The sequence below is a fragment of the Sminthopsis crassicaudata genome, chromosome 2 (assembly GCF_048593235.1).
Source record: "Sminthopsis crassicaudata isolate SCR6 chromosome 2, ASM4859323v1, whole genome shotgun sequence".
NCBI classification, from domain to species: Eukaryota; Metazoa; Chordata; class Mammalia; order Dasyuromorphia; family Dasyuridae; genus Sminthopsis; species Sminthopsis crassicaudata.
In genome coordinates this window covers 337,891,830-337,909,770 of record NC_133618.1, presented here as the reverse complement: position 1 = coordinate 337,909,770, position 17,941 = coordinate 337,891,830, and the positions used below count along the sequence as shown (strand labels likewise).

The window sequence follows — 17,941 nt, the reverse complement described above, 5'->3', positions numbered from 1 at the left end:
TGTTCCACCTTTCACTTAAAATTGGGAAAAACCATGAGAGCTCCCATGATTTCAATTTCTTATCAATTCTTTCTCTAGTTTTAAAAGCACAGTTTAGTGGTTCTGTTCTGTAATATTTATAGAAATTATTTATATTGAATAAATACTCTCTATTTGGTTCAGCCTGATTTCAGAATAAAACTGAAGGATTCTCTTCTCACAAAATTAACTTGTCTTCCTTCAGTATTAAACCATTAACTTAGGTGAAATTATTGTTAAAAGTTATATATAAAGGTGTAATATGTAATATTGTATATATAAAACATATGTTCTACGTATTATACATAATAATAGTTCAGATAAACATTCAAAAATCAAGAAGCCTTTCTAAGTGGTTTCTAAAGAAAAGGGTTAAGATTTAAAATCTGAAAAGACTAAGTAGAAGAAAGGAAATATTTACTGAATTTCACTCTCTGCTCTGTTCAGTTTTCTCTCTTGTAAACTTCAGCATACCCTGAGAACTTGGATCTAGTGTGACTTGTGATTATTGTTTTCTTGTTTTGATCTTTATCAGCTCCCAACCCTGCTTTAGGCCTGAGTAACAAGTTCAAACTTGCCTGTTTGAAGTTCTAGTAAACGATTAACTTAGGTGAAATAGGTGAATTATTGCAAAAACCTCAAATAGCCAAACTATCAAAACAATAAAGAATTTAAAGAAAAGTTTAAGAAAATAACTTGAATAGCCTATAAATGAGATCCCTAAGAAGAAAACTATAGGACCAAATATATTTACAAGTAAATTCTACTAAAATAAAATAAATTTCCTAATGGATTAAGTACTTGATAGGGAATCAAGAAGATCTGAGTTCATTTCCACTTCTGAGCAACCACATGATCTTGACTTTTAAGTCTCACTTAATTTCTTAAAGAATCATGTGCCTTGGTGGAAGATGTTCCTAAACTAATGAATTCACAGATCTTTGATACGTTAACATACTCTAGCCTACTCTCTTCCTCATACATTTTGTAGTTCTCATTCTATTTATCTGTATTGATGTATTTTAATGCATTGATCTTCCAAAGCTTTTTCATTTTCTATGGCATTTAAGTGCAGACTCTACATAAGTCATTGTGCCAGGCATTAGAGCTGCAAAAACAAAAACAAAAAAATCCTCAATAGGCCCTGAAAAACCTAAAATTGACTGGGAGTTAGGGGCTAGAGGAAGGTACCAGAGTACTTGGGTCAGTGTTGGATAATTTGAGGAGGGAAAGAACACTAAAAAATAGGAAGATCAGAAAGCTTCTGGATCATGAAACTGTCTCGGTGGAATGTAAGAATGTAAAATGTACAAATTTACAAAATGTAAAAATTGTTTAATTTTTTTCTTTGTATTCTCAGTGAAAGACTAAGCAAAGGGCACAAAGTAGGAACTGTCAGATAAATTGTAGAACCAGGAAAAATAAGTATCACAAAAGCCAAGAAAAGGTGGTAATCAGCAGTGACAAAATCATCTGAGATTTTCAATAATCTTTCATAGAAAAGTTTCAAATGAAGCATGGGATAAGAAAGCAGATTCCCATAGATTGACAAGTGGGTAAAAATTGAGAAAGTAGAGACAATGATGTCAGATGGGTTTATGAGCAATGTGTCTATGAAAAGAAAAATATAGATAAAAGATAATAATTTGAAGAGATGGCAGGATAAGATACAGTTTCCCTTAAAAATGTATTTTCATTCTATTTTAGAAGGAAAATAATAATAATGAAAAGTAAAACATGTACCTCTTAGCCAGGTATTATACTAATAAGTCCTTTACAAATATTATTTCATTGAACCATATATTGAACCTTATTGAACCAAATAGCAAGATGGTGCTTAATCCCATTTTATAGATAAGGAAACTGAAGCAAATAGTTGCCCAGAGTCACATAGCTAGTAAGTATTTGAGGCTGGATTTGAACTTATGTCTTCCTAATTTCAGGCCTTGCACTCTATCCACTGTGTCACCCAACTGTTTGAATTCTCCTTTGTGACAAAGAAACCAAGCCAACAAACCTTTCTGTTTGTTTGTTTTTAATAGTTTCTATATGTCAGGCATAGTACTAAGGCTGGTAATGCAAATAAAAACAGAAAGAAATATAACGGCTTCTATCAAGATGTTTACATTCTAGTAGGGAAGACACCTAAAAGGAGTCTGAAATGAGGAAGGGAGAGGTACTGAGCCGGTTGTATCAGATTCTGAGGGACATAGTTCAGAGTGGGGAGGATAGCCTCGAGAGGAAGAAAGACCTGATTGGCTTGAGTCTTGGAATATTACATTGGATAAGCACATAGATCAGCTTTGTGTTACTTAATTTTAATTTTTTTCTTCCAGTTTCAGTATATCTGATTGTGTCTGTTTATTATAATATTTTTCAGGTTGGTTTGAAGATCAGATTTTTCATGTTAATGCCTTTGGATTTCCTCCCATTGAACCTTCCAACACTACTAGGTAAAAATTTGTTTTTGTTTTTTTACCTATTAGCAACTATATGGATTTTGTAAACGTGGCAATAGCAAACATGAGACGCAATATTATCAGAAATGATATTAGCATTAACTTTGTGACAGGTGTAAAAATAACCATTGAAAAACTATAGCTTAGTACAAAGCTTTTGTACCCAGTGAACCTAACTTCAAGCATTATTTCTGTCTCTGTCTAGCTATTAGTTTTGGTCCTGTTTCTGTATCTTTGGGAAGAGGGAGTTGAATTTACTTAAATTCCTTTCAGCACTAATTACTATAAACTTCTGGGCCCCTCTTTCATCATTTGAAAAAAGGTCATAAAAATACTTGCCCTGCATACATTATGGGATTGTTGAGAAGATCAGACAGGGTGATAAATGTGAATGTAGTTTGAAAAATATAAATTGTTGTATAAGGGTAAAGGCATAATTATATTTGAATTTACCACATAAGATAGCTATGAGAATAAAATGAAAAAACAAATATATACAATGCCTTATTGACTTTAAAGCCTGAGTGCAGAGCCCTTATTTTACTCCTAAAGAGTCACAATTAACCTTTCTTAGAGATAGCTAAATGGCACAGTGGATTTGAACCTGAGTTCAAATGTGGTTTCAGATACTTAGCACTGCCTGGCTTTGTGACTCTGGCAAGTCAATTAACTTCAATTGCCTTGCAATAAAAAGAGGTGTCTTGCAGGGTTTTGGTGGTTAGAGCAACTAGAGAGACATTTTTTAAATAGTCTTTTGCATTAAGGACACTATATATTCAGGAAATGTTTATTAAGCACTTATCTTAATCATTTGGAAAAAAGACTGTGACAAGCACAGATAAATACAAATAGAGAATATTGGGAGAATGGAAACATTCAGACAAAATGAGGTGTAAAAATTTGAGTAAGGAGAGAATGCTGTCATTTAAGAGTGGGAACAGAGAATACCACTCAAGAAGGCTATGTAAAGCAACTGAGATAAGAAATGCATTTTAAGTGTGGGAGACCTATATATATCAAACAAATAATGAACCAATGAAAGATACTTAAGAAAGAATGATCAGATATAAGGAGAATCAATGGACAGTATCAGAGAAATCACACACAGAGAAAGCATTGAAAGAAGAAGAGAATGTGGGAAACTGTAGTAAAAGTTGCATAAAGATGAATAATGATAACAAATAAAGGAGAATCCAAGTCAGTATAGTATAGCATACTATACTACTATATATATTAGAAAACCATTAAGAGGTGTGGCCTGCTTTAGATTCTGTGACTCTAGGTTAGGCACCTTTCATATACTCACTTCCCTCATCTACAAAATGGTGGATTATTATGAGGAAAGCGCTTTGTAATTTTTGAAGTGCTATGTTACATATTATATGTAAGCTCTGAAAATGAAAAAAGAAAAAACGGCCCAATTAGAATTTAATGAGTCAAGCTGTTAAGTAAGTTGTTGGGAAGAACCTAAGTAGAGGGGTAGCCTTGATAAGGAAAAGAGTTGGCCCATACTCCAGAGACAGGAGCAAAGGAGGAAAGAAGAGTAGATGATATATACAAGTTTTGCAATAAAAAATAAAGAGACAAAACTTATGGGTGACATTTTTAATCTCATGCTGTTTCATTCGTCAACTTAAGTGTATGTCATACAGTTACATCTATTCACTGCTTTCCTTTTATAATTTCAAAATTAATTTACTCCTTTTGAAAGTAACAAAGACTAAAACAAGGTAAAAGCTGGGTAGAATAGCAAAAAATAGTCATTGAGTTTGTTGAATATGGACACTTATATCAAGGCAAATTTTTAATGTTAACATGTTTTTGCTGTTTTTTCACTTATTTCCACACTCTTCTTTATTCTCTCTCTGCACTTGTACAGTCTGTAGATTAGTTTAATTTTGAATTGCTATAAATTATATATTTTCTTGAAGTAAATGGGAAAACCTGCAGGTGGAATAGGGCAAGCAATATAAAATGAGGGAGGAACTTATCCAGATCTAGAGTGTAATAAGGAAGAAAAAGAAAATAATGATGCTATTTCTATTACATAGAGCATACTATGGAAATGTAAATTTTTTTGGTGGACCGACTTCTACATCTGTAAAGGCTTCTGCAAAACTAAAACATTTGGAAGAAGAGAATGAAGACACTATGTTTGTACTAGTGTCTGATGTTTGGTTGGACCAAGTAGAAGTATTAGAAAAGCTTCACATTATGTTTTCTGGTATGTATTTTTTCCATTGTATTGAATTTATCAATCCTATTCTTGCTATTTCATATAATAAGTCTAAACTCTCAGAAAATACATCCTTTGAACTTTCATTTTTGATGATGATTTAACAATGAAACATTTTTAAAAGATTTTATTTTTGAGATTAATAAATAAGAATAAAAATTTCTATTAAAGTGACAACACAATATCTCACAGTGTGGAAGTGATATGGAATTTTACAACAGAAGATAATCAGATTCTGTCAAATTGTAAAGTAACATATATACTCAGATATATCAGTTCTCTAAGAACTAGTCTTCCTAGAAATCAGAGATTCAGTAGTCTCAGGTTGTTCACCAGATGGAGATTTTTATAGATTTAGCAGTTCATGAAAGCCATTCACAAAGTAAAGAATCAGTATCTGTTGACAGAAGCACCTAGTGGTATTGTTATAATGATCGATTATTGTATTGAAGGATTAGCATTTTATTTTTCCAGATTTTAACAAAACAGTTGTTAGTGTCCTTAGGAATAATAATTTGGATAATTGTTTCATATTTCAGTTTATCAATTTATTAGATTTCTAAAAATATCCTTACCAATGTCTTAAATAACCTCCTGATATACATGCTAATTTGTTTCTAAATAGACTACTTATTGCATTGAAAAATAATCTTTATGTTTTCTTATACTATTTAGGTTATTCTTCTGTACCTCCAACCTGTTTCATCTTCTGTGGAAATTTTTCATCTGCACCATATGGGAAAAATCATGTTCAGTCATTGATAGGTATTAAAGATCTTTCTGAGATAAGACACAAATATGAAATGCTTGAATGTTTTTATTAATCAAATTGGTATAAAATGTGGTCCTTTTTACATTGTATGATAGAAAAATCACAAGATTTGAAGTCAAAGATCCTAGTTTCAAATTCCAGTACTGCAACTTACCATGCATGCCTCATGCACCAAGCAATCTACAAGCTATTAACCATCTACTATGAGCTAAAAAATTTTGATGGCTGGTGGTGCCTACATAAGGAGACAATCCTTTCACTCAAGAAATTTATATTTTACTGCCCCTGTTGGCCTGAATTTCCTTACCTGCAGAATTACGGGAACAGAATAGCTTGATAGTCAAGATTTCTTTTCAATTCTATATCTATGTTTTATATACTTAAGAATGGCTGATGCCTGAAATTCTTCATTTTCCTCTGCAACACCTGGCATTTCCCTCTTTCCTCTTCAGATGGTTACATAGGATCTCATATCGTTTGTGGTATCAAGAATTGGTTTTGCTGAATACTACATTTTTGCTAACATTACTCCTAGCTCCCTTTCTTTCCTTCTGGAGGATATCGCCAGCATTCCTGTTTTATATCTTGCCACTAGACCCAGATGCCTTTCAGGGAGAGAGTGAGGCTGGTGACTCTTCATGACCCAGCTTCACTTAAATCTAGTTCACTTGCAAGTCACGTCATCACATTTATGATGTCATCAGTTCTCTTCAAGAACAAAGGACAAGGGGCAGCTAGTTGGCGAAGTGGATAGAGCACCAGTTCTGAATTCAGGAGGACCTGAGTTCAAATGTGGTCTCAGATACTTAACACTTCCTAGCTGTGTGACCCTGGGCAAGTCACTTAACCCCAGCCTCAGGGGAAAAAAAAAAAAAAAGAACAAAGGACAAACAAGGAATAAATGAACAATCACTCTCTGCAACTCAGTGGCTTCCATATAGTAGGAGTAATGGCCTAAATGCAAGGGTATCATGACCTTAAAAAACCACACCTACATTAACTCCTTAAAAAGTGATACTCTGGTTTTTGCTTTTAAGAGAGGAGCTTAAATATGATATGGATCAGAGAAGAAAAAAATCCTAATTTGAAACAATGGTTATGCCAGAGGAAAGGAACAAGATCCATCCAGTTATTACTAAGCTGACAAAAAGGAAGTTTGCTTTGCTTGTACTTTAGTTCAACAGCTTTCTTCTTTGCCTTTGTCCAACCTGTTTCTAACTTGCTTTGCGCCAGAGGCATCAGTCAGTCCCTGAGGCAAGAGTTAGAGTCCTTTTTTTCCTTTTATTTAATTATTTATTTGTTTTGTTTTTTCTGGGGCAATTGAGGTTAATTGCCATTGTCCAAGTTTATACACAACTAGAAGTGTTAAGTGTCTGAGACCAGATTTGAACTCCCGTCCTCCTGACTTCAGGGCTGGTGTTCTATTCACTGCACCACCTAGCTGCCCCAACCCTTATTTTCCTAAAGAAAATGTGCTCTTGTTGGAATTTTGAACATACTTTTCCATAGAAAAATTATTGCAAGTAATGGTTGGCTTCAGTATCATTAGTAGGAAAGTACCACACTTGATCTCAGTTATAAGTTAAACAGGTTTTTGTGAACTGATTTACACACCTAACCATGAATTTTATATCTTGGGAAAATACATTTCAGATTTCAAATAGTTAACAAATTAAAGCCATTTTTATATTTTCATTATAAATTATGACAATTTGAGTCATTAATTTAAAAGTCTCAAGACATTACAGTGTTTTGATGTGATTTCATCTCCAAAAGCATACAAAATTGATTTTTAATATCCTCTTAAAATTGTAGATTCTCTGAAGGCTCTTGCAGACATAATATGTGATTATCCTAGTATTCACCAAAGGTAATGACATACTTTTCCATGCTCTATACTTCTCTAGTCTTTCTTCTTTCTCAACAAAAGGAAAATTCTATTAGTGACAGTTTAAAAATTAATGAAAGTATATTAAGAAAAAAGAAATGGTATATACAGACATTGAAGGCAATGTATTAATATGACTTATCTTTATAAATGCACATTCAAAAGCATAATTTGTCAATTTTTTTTTCTTTTTTGCTGAGGCAATTGAGATCAAATGACTTGCACAGGGTCACACAGCTAGGAAGTGTTAAGTATCTGAGTCACATTTGAACTCCTGAGTTCAGGGCTGGTGCTCTATCCACTGCACCACCTAGTTGCCACATTAAGGTCAGGTATTCATTGTATTGATGCACCAAGGTTCCTTTATCCGTTCTCCACTCAAACATTTATGTTGGGTTTTTTTTTACTACATACATAGCTCAGCTTTAATATCTTCATGCAAATGGCTCATTTTTCTTTTTAATTACTTCCTTGGTTTATCATGTCAAAAGATATCATCACTTTCATAACATTAATAATTTGTACTGCCTTCAGCTATGTATAAATGTATTAGTGCCTATTTTCTCACAATCTAATTAGTAGGAGATTTTATAATTTAAATGTTTTTAAAAATTTTATTGGGTTTGAAGTTGTTTTAAAATGCATTTCCTTAAATAATAATGACTTGGGACATGAAATATTATTTAATATTTGTGTTTCCTTTTTTATTTATATTTTATGGATGCTAGACATGGACCAATTTTTTCTTAGAACTTCCTATAACTTCTTAAAGTTGAGCTTTTTATCTTTTATATGAATTTGTTGTATATTTACATAGTTGAACCCATGAAGAATTTCTCCTTTCCTCATTTGGAATAATATATTATTTCATTTCCTTATGTTTTCTAGTTTAGGGATTATTGAGTTTTTTCCCTTTTTTTTTTTTTTAAAGAATAAGTGTAGGGAACCAGACCTATGGTTCACTAGTATAGGAAACTCTTTATTAGTATAATTCAACACCTTTTCTGCAATTTATAATTCTTAAAAGATAGAAGGGAAGGAACAAGCATTTATTTAGTGCTTGCTAGATACCAGGTATTGTGCTAAGCTCTTTACAAATACTTCATTTGATCTTCACAATAACTCTGAAAGGTGAGTGCAATTATTATTCCCATTTTACAGATGGGGAAACTGAGGCCAACAGCATTTAAGTCATTTGCCAGGGTCACTGCAATCAACTCTTCATGGTCAGATTAGAACCCAGATCTTTCAGACTTCAAGATCAGGTCTCTTATCTACTTCACTAAATTGCCCTTAGAGTACTGCTGGAAGCAATGAATGTTTAAATATATTACACTCAGATAGGAGATTGTCTAAAGAGTTTCTAATTAGGACATTAGAACATTGATGAGTAATGGTGAGATCTATTATGTGACCTTCCCTGTGTGTGCCTGAGGTGAAATGAAGGAAGTAGATTATGGTATTTAAAGGAAGTTAAGGTGCTTGTGAGAGCATCTATTTGATTAAGTCTCCCAATATAAGAGCAGAAGTTGAGAATTAGAAAAATTGAGCAAGGTGTTGAACTTCTTGAGAAAGAAAGAATGAGTGAAGGATCTTAATATTGTAGCCACCATAATTTGAATTGGATGAGAAAAGTCCAAGACCCATTTTTGACATGACTAACTTCCTCATATTGGGCAGGTCACTTAACTTGTCTGAATGTAAGTTTATCTGTTTTAATAAATAGGTGTAATAAATAGGAATGATAAAACTTGTGTAAGTCATTAGGTTGTTATAAAGCTTAAATGAGATTAAAATATATAGTACTTTGCACTGATAAAGCCTTACATACAGTGTAAGTCATCATCAATTCACACGAAAATGATCTGCAGTTTTTGATGGACTGTTGTTGGTAATGTCAGATGATAGCCAATAAAATGATGCAATCTTAAATGCTTTAAGAAAGGCATAGTTTCCAGGAATAAGGAGGTAATTGTCCAAGGTTACTTTATCCTATGAATACAGAGAGGCTTGGAGAGACTTACATGATCTGATGCTGAGTGAAATGAGCAGAACCAGGAGATCACTGTACATTTCAACAACGATATTGTATGAAGATATATTCTAATTGAAGTGGATATCTTCAACATAGAGAAGATCCAATTCAGTTCCAGTTGATCAATGATGGACAGAAACAGCTACACCCAGAGAAGGAACACTGGAAAAGGAGTGTAAAATGTTTGCATTTTTGTCTTTCTTCCCAGGTTACTTATACCTTCAGAATCCAATCCTTACCATGCAAGAAGAAATTTGGTTTTACACACATATATTGTATCTAGCATATACTGTAACACATTTATTATATATGGGATTGCCTGTCATCTAGGGGAGGGAGTAGAGGAAAGGAGGGGAAAATTTGGAAAAGTAAATACAAGGGATAATGTTGTTTAAAAAAAAAAATTACCCATGCATTGTACTGTCAATATATATATATATATATATAAAATTATAAAATTAATTAAGAACAACAACAACAAAACAGGTTACTTTATCCTAGTGAAACCACTTCCAGAGTATTGCACTCATTCCTGGACATACATTTTAGGAAGAGCATTCATAAAGTTTGAGAACATCCAGAGGAGACAACTAGGATAAACTAAGTGCTCACTGCTTACGAAGCATTGGCTTTACAAATAGAAAAAGAGACTCTGCTCTCAAGGATTTTGCATTCTAAAAGGAAAGATAACATACATATTAGTTTGCCATCTGAAAGTCATATGAAAAGGTCTTGTGGACCTTTTGGTGAAGCAAGCAAAGAAAATGATAACAATTTTTAATGCTGTTTTCTACTCATAAAATTCTGTGTGATGTTGAATGAGGATTTGAAACTGAAGTTACATTAGGGCTACCTGCAGATGGATGCCTTATCTGCAAATGGGTAGAATCTTTGAAATTCATTCTTGAAGGACTCATTCTTTTAATGAATTCATGAATTAGGTAGACAGCTCCTTGCAAGCCCATAATGTTTTATTTTTATTTGCATCCCAGTGCTTTGCACATAATAAGCAAAGAAATGCTTTTCTGTTAATTCATTCAAAGGTTAAATAGCAAAAGGGGCCATTTCTTCCTCCTTAACCATCATTTATGGAGGGTCTTGGTTTTTCTAGAGTGCTTCACATGACTGTAACAGATGTATGAACTTCTTTTAAATGTGTGAGCTTAAGGTAGCTAGGTGGGACAGTGGATAGAGCACCAGCCCTGAAGTCAGGAGGACCTGAGTTCAAATGTGGCCTTAGACACTTAACACTTCCTAGCCGTATAACTTTAGACAAGTCACTTGACCCCCAATTGCCTCAAGGGGAAAAAAAAGTGTGAGTTTACTAAAAATCTCCCAAAATAAAAGTCATCTTATTTGATTACTTATATGTAATAATCTATAAATTGATCTCCATATATTAAGGGAGATATGTATTATGTCATTTCTTTGTTTATGACAAAAGCAGACTCAATAGAACATTTTAAAAATTGTAATACTCTAAATTTAAGTAATTTCTGACATGAAGTAGTTTAATTGCTTGTTTTTATGTTTTTAATATTGTTAAATAATTGTAAAAATAACAAGTGATGTTGCATTGTATTTACAGCAGTCGTTTTGTGTTTGTACCTGGGCCAGAAGATCCTGGACCTGGTTCTATTTTACCAAAGTGAGTTAGAGCCATTTTTTAAAATGACTTTAAAGAAAATTTGAGGAACTTTTAACAATTAATCTGTACCATGCAAATTATTTTTATAGGCCACCACTTGCTGAAAGCATCACAAATGACTTCAGGCAGCGGGTACCACATTCAGTTTTCACTACAAATCCCTGCAGGTAAACTTTACTATTGTGTATTTTGTAATAGGTTTTTTGTTTTTGTTTTTTCTGAAATATTAAAATGTTTTCCATATATTCATTGATTTTAAATGGATGAATCAAAATAATTTTATCATAAAAGAAAAGATACTGATAGGATTCAAAGCAGTGTTGAGAGACATTATAGAATAGTGGAAAAAACAGGATTTGGAGAACTTAAATTACAAGTTTTTTTGATATTTTCTACTTGTGTGACCTTGGGTAAGTCTTTTTTTTAAAAGCTTCAATTTCTTTAGTTATATTTAATTGTGGGGATTGAATTTGTTGATTTCTGAGCTTCATTCTGATTCTAAAACTTCTGGTGAAGAATAGTATTTTATATATCATATAAATTATTGAAAACATAAAATAGTCAAATTGCTCACTGAGGAGGAGGAAGAAAAAATTTGGAACTCAAACTCTTATAAAAATAAATGTTGAAAACTATATATATATAATTGAAAAAAAATAAAATACTATTGAAATTTTTAAAAAAGATAAATGTATGATATTATTGCCAGTGTGTGCACAAATTGTCTTTATAACCCACCCTTTAAGAAAACTTATCAGGGCAGATAGATGGTGCAGTGGATAGAGCACCAGCCCTGAAGTCAGGAGGAGCTGAGTTAAAATCTGGTCTCAGACATTTAGCATGTCCTAGCTTTGTGATCCTAAAATAAAAGAAGAAAACTTATTAAGGATGAATAGAAACATTATAACAATTTGCTGTCTATATCACTGATAATTATTGTGGTGTATAGTATAATTTTCTTCAAGACTAATGTTAAGAGATAGCTTGCTGTTGCATAATGATTTTCTTTGAATTAAAAAATCAAAGAAAGATAGCAGGGCATAATAGATGGAAAGTCAGCCTTGAAGCCAAGAAGACCTTGGTTCAGGCCCCTCCTTTTGACACATTCTTGCAATGTGGAGGTGATGACTCTACCGCAATGGTAAATAGTATTATTTCACTTAGGAGTTTGTTAAACAGATGAAATTAGATGTATTTTCTATCCTTAAAAAAATAATAATAATAATTTTTTAAAATCCCTGTGAAATATTCAAAATTCAACCCATGTTTTCATTCCAGAATTCAGTATTGCACACAAGAAATCATTATCTTTCGTGAAGACTTGGTGAATAAAATGTGCAGAAATTGCGTCCATTTTCCTAGCAGCAACATGGATATTCCTCATCATGTAAATATATTTTTCTTAAATTGTATTGTCATATTGAATTAAATAAGAATAATTATACCAGTCTTATACTACTTTATCTTTCTTACTTTTTTTTTTTTTTTTTTTTTAATTTTAATGCTTTTTTGTCACTGGCTAAACCATGACTTCCTGAGGACTGCTTTAATGAATTATATGTTTTTAATTGCTAAGTCTTCACTATAAAATGAGAAAATTAAACACATTCATTTTTAAAGCTGCTAGTATAATTTCACGTCTTAGGGAATTGTGATTTTTATTTAGTTGATTTGTGCACTACATACTAAAACATAAGTGTTTTGATGGCAGTGGTCTATCATGGTCTCTTAAGTAATATAAATATTACTTGTTTTTTACCTGATTTGAAAAACTTGATTAGAACATACTTTGAAATAAAAAACCAAGTTCTTTTTTTCTTTTTTCTTTTTTTTTCTATTTCTTTTGTAGTTTGTAAAGACTCTCTTATCACAAGGACAACTGACTCCTTTACCACTTTATGTCTGTCCAGTGTATTGGGCATATGATCATACTTTGAGAGTGTATCCCGTTCCTGATTTACTTGTCATCGCAGACAAATATGATCCTTTTACTATTACCAACACAGACTGCCTTTGCATAAACCCGGTAAGAATTAATTTAATTTTACATTATTCACTACCATTAAAATGATTTTTAAAAATATTTTAATAGCTTTTTATTTTCAAACCACATGCAGAAAACCTTGTATTTCAAATTTTTCTTCCTTCCTTCATCCTACCCCTCACCTAGACAGAAAGTAATACAATATGTCAAACATGTACATATTTGATACATATTTCCATATTTATCATGCTGCACAAGAAAAATCAGATCAAAAAGGAAAAAAAAAAACAAGGAAACAACAAAAAAAAGTGAAAATGCTATGTTGTGATTCAGTTTCTGTAGTCCTCTTTCTGGATACAGATGGCTTTTTCCTTCACAAATCTATTGGAATTGGCCTGATTTACCTCAAGCTGAAAAGAACAAAGTTCATCACAGTTGATTATCACATAATCTTGTTGTTGCTATGTACAGTGTTCTCTTGGTTCTACTCACTTCATTTAGCATCAGTTCATGTAAGTCTCTACAGGCCTCCCTGAAATCATCCTGCTGATCATTTCTTATAGAATAATAATAATCTATTACTTAATATACCATAACTTATTCATCCATTCCTCAGATGATTGGCATCTACTCAGTTTCCAGTTCCTTGCCACTACAAAAAGGGCTGCTACAAAAAAAAAAAAATCTTTAACTTTAAAAGTTAAAATTTAACTCACTTAATCTGACTTCACAATGTGTAGGACCATAGCAACAGAACTAAATTGTTTTTGCTGTAACAGAGAAATAAAGATTTTAAGCTTACTGTTTTTCCAATGTGACTATTAAATAATACTACCCATCTATACATATTTACAAACATGGCAGAACTTTTACATGAAAGTGAATGTTATTTCAACAGATATACAAACCTACCTCCTTTCTAGCTACTGCTATGACTTTGTATTGACTGAAAACATTTTTTAAAAATCTTTTTATCTGGAAACATCTGCAGGATTTTCAGCACTTAAAAAAAAGTACTTTCAAGCCTTGTAGAATGCATATTTTTTTTAATTGCCAAAAATCATCTGAAGATAAGTTGGATAAGTAATAATTGGAAAATTACACTTTTGTTTTTGTTAAAAACTTACAAAGCATGTGAACCAATCATGGGACAACTCCTTGGATTAATTTTCTGTATAGCACAGAGTCTCACAAATACTTCAGATTTTCTATATAATATAATTGAGTAATTCCAACTTTAGATGATTATCAGATAAGCATTGTTCTTTAGAGTATTATAAATATATTTGTCTTCTTGTTGTTTATTCTAAATAAGTAGCACAGTCTTTGAAAAACTTTTCTTGTATTCAAATTTTGTTTCAGAATGAATAGACTACTAAATTGACTTTTTAGTTATAACAGTCTTGTCTTCCCCCATTAGAATGTAAACTCCTTAAGGAGGGAAACTTCCTTGCTTACTTGTACTTGTATCAAGCATTTAATAACTTTTCTTTTTGTTATCTGTTATCTTCATAGTTAATTCTTCTTAAATGAATCAAATTTTTTTACATTTTTCCCAATTTTTATTATACCATAAAAAAAATTCACTTAATATATCATAACAGTTTCTCTTCCTTCTTTCAACCTTTTGTGCCAGTGAGAAACTTTTTGCTAAATACTTTTTTTGATTCTTTCTTCTCTCTCTTTTTTTTTTTTTGCTTTTTTTTTTAATTAATTTTTATAATTATAACTTTTTTTGACAGTACATAAGCATAGGTAATTTTTTTTTTTTTTACATTATCCCTTGTACTCCCTTCTGTTCCAAATTTTTCCCCTCCTTCCCTCCACCCCCTCCCCTAGATGGCAGGCATTCCCATACATATTAAATATCTTTTTTTTTTTTTTTTTTTTTTTTTTTTTGAGGCTGGGGTTAAGTGACTTGCCCAGGGTCACACAGCTAGGCAGTGTTAGGTGTCTGAGACCAGATTTGAACTCCCGTCCTCCTGAATTCAAGGCTGGTGCTCTATCCACTGTGCCACCTAGCTGCCCCCATATTAAATATCTTATAGTATATCCTAGGTACAATATATATGCGCAGAATCGAATTTTGTTGTTGTTGTTATTGCAAAGGAAGAATTACAAACAAACAAAAAAATGCTCACAGTTTATATTCATTTCCCAGTGTTCCTTTTCTGGATGTAGCTGATTCTGTCCATCATTGATCAATTGGAATTGGATTAGTTCTTCTCTGTGTTGAAGATATCCACTTCCATCAGAATACATCCTCATACAGTATCATTGTTGAAATGTATAATGATCTCCTAGTTCTGCTCGTTTCACTCAGCACTTTCTTCTCATTTTAAATACTATGTAGGACAGGGGTGCTAGACCCCCTTTATTCTAATTGACTACTGGAAGGCCTCTCCAGATACAAACAGTAAGGCTTTCTTCAGTTCTTGCAATAAGAACCCTACCTGGGCAATCCAGCATAGTGTGGCACAGTACAGAAGGGGAAACTGCATTATATAGCAGAAAAGACGCAGGTCCACTCTCTTCCTGTTTATTTTTTAATTCATTGGATGACTGAATTCTTCAGGAACAAGGAAATGGCATTTGACCAGTAGACAATAATACTTTCAACTTCCTGGGGATCACATGGCTTCCTGAAACTTAGGCTTAGGGTTTGATCCACTCCACACTGTAGTCTTCTGAAACATCTTCACTTGTCCCATTAAGTACCAAGTGTCTCACTTGTAGATTTGTTTAATTTCACCTAAAATCTGATTTTTCCTCTAAATAATGACCAGTTATATTTATGCTGACATGAAAGAATATGGATTTTTCTTCACAGTAACTGTTAGCACAAGCCTAATTACTTGACTTTAAAATTATTTCTTTTGCAAATTTAAATTTGTTGCAATTAATTAAAATAATATTCACTTGAATTTTTTAAGGGCTCTTTTCCAAGAAGTGGATTTTCATTCAAAGTTTTCTATCCTTCTAATAAGACAGTAGAAGACAGGTGAGTATACTAATAATTCTGTTAACAATTCTCTTCTATACATTTTCTTTGTAGTATGTAATAGCAATTACAAAAGGCAAAAAGTAACTTTAATCAGATTACACATTTCCTCCTCTGTTACCATGTGGTTCTCTAGATAGGGGACAGGACAGGGAGGAAAACCCAAAGGTTCTGATCTATTTCTAGCTCAGAATTTCATTTTTTATGATGCTTATTAGATACTCCCTTACTAGGCCTCCTTCCTTTCCTTTTTTTTTTTTCATTACTTCTCTTTCTATTGATGTTTTGCTCCTCAAGTCTTCTGAGTTTAAATATCCATTCAGCCTTATTTTACTTTGTTTCATTCATTCTATTCTTTATAAAAATCTACATTTCAGCCACTTTCCCTGCTTAACACCACATTCCCACCTCTTCATGAAAACTGCCCCATGTTTGGAATGCACTACTTCTTCATCTCTACTTCTTTCAGTGGTCTGCTTAGGTACCATTTCTACAAGAAGCTTTTTCCTCATTTCTCTTCCTTTTTTTTCCTCTATAGTTTATATTTTATTATACTTATTTATAAACTTATTTATGATATCATAGGTTTAGAACTGAAGGGGCCAGAAAGGCTACTGGGTCTAGACCCCTTGTTTTACAGATAAGGAGACTGAAGTCAAAAGGTGAAACTACTTGTCCAGAGTTCCTCAGATATAAAAAATGGTATCAATGGAATTTGAACCTAGATCTTCTAATTTCAAATCCAGTTGTCCTATTCTACACTCTTATAATGATGGAGGGCTCTCAGAATAGGACAGGAACTATTTTGGTTTTAGATCTTCCATTCATAATATCTTATACATAGTCCATATATAGTACTTTACAGATGGTCCTTAATATATTAGTTGAATCAACAAAATATTTTTAAGAATCGTAATACGTTCTACTTTTCTGGCCTTTCCAATGGATGGGAAAGAAGAGAGACAATGCAGAATAGAAAATAAAACTGAATTTTAAAGAGTATGAAGAACAAAAATAAATAGAAGAAAAAAGGTATTTATTATACTTACTTTGTGTCAAATGCAAATCCTAGGACTCTAAAGAAAGGCAAAAAAAAAAAACAAAAAAAACCCCATCTCTTTCTAGCTTTCTCTCCCTCCTACTCATCTCCCTCATTTAAAAAACAAGAAAAACAAAACCCTACAAAAATAAAAAGTTGAGCACTGCATGGAATCTTGAAGCCTGAGATTATAAAAATTGAATGTTTGGAAGGAAGAAAAACTTTGTAGTCAGGATCATATACACAAAGGGATATTGTTTTAATTGGTTATTAAATATTTAATTGTATTAAGTGAAATGAATTTTTTTCTGTTTCAGCAAACTTTAAGACTTCGTGTATTCTCTAAGAAGAAGCCTAATTTACTTGGAATTTTGCTTAACTTGATTTAAAATGCTATAAAAATTATGTTAACCTTTAGAAAGAAATTTTATACGACAGAAGGTTTCAGTATATTATGTGCCTACTATGTACCAGACACTGGATAAACTATGAGGATATAAGAAAGTTCTTTCCCCAAGGAGTTTACACTATGATAAAAGTAGACAGCACACAAAAGGAAGCTGAAAGAGAATAAGGCGGAGTATCATCTTGTTCCATGGGTGGAAACCAAGTAGAGTAGTTGATGGAAAATGGGGAGTTACCTTGAAAATTCTGAGCTCTTTAAGCAACAATGACAAAATAAAGTATTTCAATTTTATATTTAGTAATAATATTAATGCAATACATTTTTCATAAAACATATGAAATAAATGCACAGTAGTGTTAATAGAAACTAAAACCAATCATATCTGAGTCATTTTAATGAGTTTTCTTGTATTTTCCATTATTGTTCTTGGTACAAATTAATAAAACAATTTTTAA

At 32.3% G+C, this 17,941-nt stretch overlaps 1 protein-coding gene across 1 annotated transcript in view; it reads left to right on the top strand.

Moving 5' to 3' along the window:
* POLE2 (DNA polymerase epsilon 2, accessory subunit) overlaps positions 1–17,941 on the top strand; it is a 45,604-nt gene extending 27,663 nt beyond the window's left edge. Inside the window, exons 10-19 of the mRNA XM_074290507.1 lie at positions 2,399–2,471; positions 4,529–4,701; positions 5,389–5,478; positions 7,301–7,355; positions 10,997–11,056; positions 11,146–11,223; positions 12,335–12,443; positions 12,906–13,082; positions 15,974–16,041; positions 17,398–17,941. Coding sequence (XP_074146608.1) covers positions 2,399–2,471; positions 4,529–4,701; positions 5,389–5,478; positions 7,301–7,355; positions 10,997–11,056; positions 11,146–11,223; positions 12,335–12,443; positions 12,906–13,082; positions 15,974–16,041; positions 17,398–17,407 — 893 coding nt within the window. The 3' untranslated portion in view covers positions 17,408–17,941. The remainder of the gene's footprint in view (positions 1–2,398; positions 2,472–4,528; positions 4,702–5,388; positions 5,479–7,300; positions 7,356–10,996; positions 11,057–11,145; positions 11,224–12,334; positions 12,444–12,905; positions 13,083–15,973; positions 16,042–17,397) is intronic.